Source organism: Meles meles, chromosome 1 (genome assembly GCF_922984935.1).
Source record: "Meles meles chromosome 1, mMelMel3.1 paternal haplotype, whole genome shotgun sequence".
Classification (NCBI taxonomy): domain Eukaryota; kingdom Metazoa; phylum Chordata; class Mammalia; order Carnivora; family Mustelidae; genus Meles; species Meles meles.
The window spans coordinates 105,182,883-105,188,882 of NC_060066.1; the positions used below are offsets into that span (position 1 = coordinate 105,182,883).

At 37.5% G+C, this 6,000-nt stretch overlaps 1 protein-coding gene across 4 annotated transcripts in view; it reads left to right on the forward strand.

The window, feature by feature from the left end:
- The window catches only part of PRKDC (protein kinase, DNA-activated, catalytic subunit), a 239,744-nt gene extending 236,583 nt beyond the window's left edge, over positions 1-3,161 (forward strand). For all 4 annotated transcript variants that reach the window (XM_046001490.1, XM_046001500.1, XM_046001508.1 and 1 more), the window contains one exon: positions 432-3,161. In XM_046001490.1, coding sequence (XP_045857446.1) covers positions 432-636 — 205 coding nt within the window. In that variant the 3' untranslated portion in view covers positions 637-3,161. The remainder of the gene's footprint in view (positions 1-431) is intronic.
- The last annotated feature ends 2,839 nt before the right edge of the window (positions 3,162-6,000 follow it).

Genomic DNA, 6,000 nt, shown 5'->3' on the forward strand with positions numbered 1-6,000 from the left:
AAGGTGTATAAATGATCAGGTAGCATATGGAAAGATGCTTAAAATTATTAGTCATCAGAGAAATACAAAGAGAGGTACCACTTCACACCCACTAGAATGGCTTTAATTAAAAAATGAAATATAGGGCTCCCTGGGTGGCACATTCAGTTGAACATTTGACTCTTATATTCTCTCTCTTTATTTATTTATTTATTTATTTATTTATTTATTTATTTATTTGATAGAGCGAGATCACAAGTAGGCAGAGAGGTAGGCGGGGGGGGGTGGGGAAGCAGGCTCCCCGCCGAGCAGAGAGCCGGACACGGGACTTGATCTTGACTCTTCTATAAGTGATGAGAGGGAATATTTGGATAGGATAGCTAGGAATGCAGGCAACAAGGGAAAAATAATGAATGGTTCATGTTTTTGTATTTGTTTAATCTTTTTTGCAGTGATGAGCTGTTCCTGGGCCATGAGAAGTCACTTGCCTTTGGAGATTATGTGGCTGTAGCACGAGGAAGCAAAGATCACAACATTCGTGCCCAACAGCCAGAGAGTGGGCTGTCAGAAGAGGCTCAAGTAAAGTGCTTGATTGACCAGGCAACAGACCCCAACATCCTTGGTAGAACTTGGCAAGGATGGGAGCCCTGGATGTGAAGAACTGTGGGAGTCAGCAGATAAAAAGCATGAGAGTATTTGAAGAATCTCCTAACCTTGGGACACCTGGGTGGCTTAAATGGTTAAGCATCTGCCTTTAGCTCAGGTTATGATCCCAGGTCCTAGGATTGAGCGCCGCATCGGGCTCCCAGCTCAAGAGGGAGCCTGCTTCCCCCTCTGCTTCTTCCTCTCTCCCCTGCTCATGCTCTATCTGTTACTCTATCTCAAATGAATAAATAAAATCTTAAAAAAAAAAAAAAAAACTCCTAAACTTTCATCTACAGCCATCAATGTGCTGATTTTCCTGAAGCACTGAACAGAAGAAATCTATTTTAGTGGTAAAGTCTTGTAGCTGGAGTTTAATCAAGATCATGATGAGTAAGTGAATATTGGTATGAATGAATGATTAGATTATAAACAAAGGTTTGGTTAGGATTATAATGGGCTTAAAGTGGGAAAAAATATATATCTAGGCCCAGACAAGAATTAAACCAAGAATATGGCATATTACAAGTACTATGACTTAGATAAATCAGCTACTTAATAAATGCTGTATGAACATTCCATGCAGTATTCTCATTAGTAATATGACACATTGGAAATAACACCCAGAAGACCTTATCACTAAGATTTTATGAGAGTGAAGCCAATAGCATAAGTGATAAAATGTTACCTTATATTAGTACAGGAATAATAATGAATGGCTCATAATATTTAAAATTATTGCTTTTGAGATTTTAGGATATTTGTCTAGGCTGTCTTTTATTATATTCTCTTTTGTTTTAGACATTTTATAATAGATTTGTTCTCTAGAAGAGAAAGTGTTTAGGAGAGATAAAAGAGCTTGGTCTTAGCACTCATTTTTGCTATTCATATTCACAATGGGAAGATAAAAGTGCATAGCATCCCAGATTCAGAATTTCTAACTTCAAGAATTGCAAGTATGATGATAGGGATAGCACACAGCATTTCAAGTCTAGGAAAAAACAAACAAAACCTTTGGAAATGAATTCCTTACTTGGAGAGAAAATGTGCATTCTAAAACAACAAGATCAAATTATGAAATACAAAAATGGCTTCCTTTCCTTCATAGAATCTCTCTACCCCTCATCTAATCCTGCACACACCTGAACTGATTTCAGGCTAGCTCTCAGCTTTTTGTTATTTCTTTAAACATTTAGATTTTTTCCTAAAGTAGTGTATAGCTCTTACACAGTTTCAGGAACAAAATGTTTACCTTATAAAATATTTCATTATATTACTTGACAAAGTCATTCTCATAAAGACAGGTTGAATCCATTATGATTAAAAATAAAACATTATATTTTCTACAAATGGTATTATATTAACCCAAAGAAATTACATCTCAAAAATAAGCGATCGTGTATATGAAAATCCACTATACACATAATCTAGTAAATATTCTTTACTAAACATAACCAAAAAAAAAAAACTATCTTGATGTTGATTATAGTATTTTTTTTTTAAACAGCTAAACATTTTTGCTTGTGTCTTGATAACGTGGGATGTATTCCCATATGTTATGGGAAACCCTGTTTTTTAAGGACTTTTTTTAATTTATTTTCAGCATAACAGTACTCATTGTTTTTGCACCACACCCAGTGCTCCATGCAATACGTGCCCTCTCTATTACCCTCCACCTGGTTCCCCAACCTCCCACCCCCAGCCCCTTCAAAACCCTCAGGTTGTTTTTCAGAGTTAAGGACTATTTTTTATGTCAGTATAAGTTCATTGTTACAAGATGACTGTGTATAGGAGTCCACTTTCAAAGCTGTCTGCTTGAAATTGTATCCAAACCTATGAGACTGCAGTAAAAACTTACTGTATACAGTTTTCAGAGACATTTGCACAGCTGCTCAGGATGGTAAATGACTTCATTACACATGGAGGGCTACGTGTCCAAGATATATCTTGTCTTCAAACTTCAACCCTGTGATTCTTGGCTGAATAAAGAAAATTGTTTGGAAAACAGGAAATAGAAGACACCTGTACCAATTATAAAGAAATATGAACAGTATCAGGAAGATTCTTGGGATTTTCTATTTGTAGGATCACGTTATCTGATAATAGTTTAACCTAATTTGAGTGTTTTTATTTCTTTGTTCTTGCCTAATTGCTCTGGCTAGAAGATACAGTACAATATTGAGTAATGATGGTAAAAGTGGGCATCCTTTTGTTTGTTCCTCATCTTTAGGGAGACATTTTCATCTTTCACCGTTGAGTGTCATGTTAGCTGTGGGACATTTACACAAATGTCCTTTTATATGTTGATAAAGTTCCTTTCTGTTTTTAGTTTGCTGAGATTTTTATCATTATTAAGTGTTATCAAATGCTTGTTTTGCATTAATTGAGTTGAACTTCTGGTTTTTCTTCTTCATTTATGAATGTGAATTATAATGATTAATATTTAGATGTTGAACCATCCAGCATTGCTGGGATAAATCCTGCTTGGCCATGGTGAATAATCCTTTTATTATGCTGTTGAATTCTGGTTGTCAGTATTTTGTTGAGAACTTTTTAAAATTTTTTATTTTTTTTAATTATTTTCAGTGTTCCAGAATTCATTGTTTATGCACCACACCCAGTGCTCCATGCAATACCCACCACCAGGCTCACCCAACCTCCCACCCTCCACCCCTCCAAAACCTTCAGATCATTTTTCAGAGTCCACAGTCTCTCATGGTTCATCTCCCCCTCCAATTTGCCCCAACTCCCTTCTCTCCATCTCCCCATGTCCTCTGTTATTCCTTATGCTCCACAAATAAGCAAAACCATACAATAATTGACTCCCTCCGCTTGACTTACGTCATTCAGCACATTTCTCTTCCAGTCCCATTCATGTTGATACACAAGTTGGGTATTCATCCTTTCTGATGGAGGCATAATACTCCATAGTATATATGGACCACATCTTCCTTATCCATTTGTCCCTTGAAGGGCATCTTGGTTGTTTCCACACTTTGGGGACTGTGGCCATTGCTACTATGAACATTGATAATTTTTGAATCAGAGTTCATGAGGGATATTGGCCTCTAGTTTTCTTGTGGAACCTCTAGATTTCGTATCAGGGTAATGATGGTTTTTCAAATGAGTTAGAAAGTTTTCATTTCTCTGTTAATTTTTAGAAAAGTTTGAGAAGGATTGGTGTTAACTCTTTTTTTTTAAGACTTTAACATTTAGAGCGCCTGGGTGGCTCAGTGGGTTAAGCCTCTGCCTCCGACTCAGGTCATGATCTTAGGGTCCTGGGATCGAGTCCCACGTCGGGCTCTCTGCTCGGCAGGGAGCCTGCTTCCTCCTCTCTCTCTCTGCCTGCTTCTCTGCCTACTTGTGATCTCTGTCAAATATAATTTTTTAAAAAAAGACTTTAACATTTATTTTAGAGAGAGTGTGTGTGTACAGGTGGCAAGAGGGCAGTGGAGAGAGAATCCCAAAAGACTGGTGCTGAGCATGGAGCCCAGTGCAGTACTCGATCTCACAAACTTGAGAGTGACCTGAACTGAAATCAAGAGTTGGATGCTTAACTGAGCCTCCCAAGCACCCCATGATTGGTGTTAACTCTTAAGTGTTTTATAAAATTCATCACTCAAGTCATCTAGGTGTTGGCCAGTTCTTTGTTGGGAAATTTTTTTTTGCATTCATTTTTGTCTTTTTTTTAAATTGAAGTATAATTAACATGTAGTGTTATAATAGTTTCAGGTATACAATCTAGTGATTACACAATTTTTTTTTTTATTATTCATTTGAGAGAGAAGGAGAGAGCACAAGCCTGGGGAGAGGCAGAAGGAGAGAGAAAGGAAGAAGCAGACTCCCGGCTGAGCAGGGAACCAAACATGGGGCTCAATACCAGGATCCAAAGGCAGACACTTAACTAAGCTATTCACTTAAAATCTTCTCACAAAGGAAAGCCCAGGTCCAGGTAGTTTCCCTGGTGAATTTTCATCAAATATTTAAAGAAGAAATAAGACTGACATTTCACCATAGCCTCAGCAACCAGACAACAAAAAGAAATTAAAGGCATCCAAATCAGCAAAGAAGTCAAACTATCACTCTTTGCAGATGATATGATACTTTATGTAGAAAACCCAAAAGACTCCACTCCAAATCTGCTAGAACTTGTACAGGAATTCAGTAAAGTGTCAGGATATAAAATGCAATGCACAGAAGTCAGTTGCATTTCTATACACCAACCGCAAGACAGAAGAAAGAGAAATTAAGGAGTCAATCCCATTTAAAATTGCACCCAAAACCATAAGATACCTAGGAATAAACCTAACCAAAGAAACAAAGAATCTGTACTCAGAAAACTAGAAATACTCACGAAACAAATTGAGGAAGACACACAAAAAAATAGAAAACCATGCTCATGGATTGGAAGAACAAATATTGTGAACATGTCTATGCTACCTAAAGCAATCTGCATGTTTAATGCAATCCCTGTCAAAATACCATCCACTTTTTTCAAAGAAATGGAACAAATAATCCTAAAATTTATGTGGAACCAGAAAAGACCTCGAGTAGCCAGAGGAATGTTGAAAAAGAAAGCCAAAGTTGGTGGCATCACAATTCCGGACTTGAAACTCCATTACAAAGCTGTTATCATCAAGACAGTATGGTACTGCCACAAAAACAGACATATAGATCAATGGAACAGAATAAAAAGCCCAGAAATAGACCCTCAATGCTATGGTCAACTAATCTTCGACAAACCAGGAAAGAATGTCCAATGGAAAGAAGACAGACTCTTCAAAAAAAGGTGTTGGGAAAATTGGACAGCCACATGCAGAAGAATGAAACTGGACCATTTCCTTCCACCTCACATGAAAAGAGACTCAAAATGGATGAAGGACCTCAATGTGAGGAAGGAATCCATCAAAATCCTTGAGGAGAACATAAGCAGCAAGCTCTTTGACCTCAGCCGCAGCAACTTCTTCCTAGGAACATCACCAAAGGCAAGGGAAGCAAAGGCAAAAATGCAGTATTGGGATTTCATCAAGATCAAAAGCTTTTGCACAGCAAAGGAAACAGTCAATAAAACCAAAAGACGACTGATAGAATGGGAGAAGATATTTGCAAACAACATATCAGATAAAGGGCTAGTATCCAAGATCTATAAAGAACTTATCAAACTCAACACCCAAAGAACAAATAATCCAATCAAGAAATGGGCAGAGGACATGAACAGATATTTCTGCAAAGAAGACATCTGGATGGCAAACAGACACATGTAAAAGTGCTGCACATCCCTCAGCATCAGGGAAATACAAATCAAAACCACGAGATACCACCTCACACCAGTCAGAATGGCTAAAATTAACAAGTCAGGGAATGACAGTTGCTGGCAAG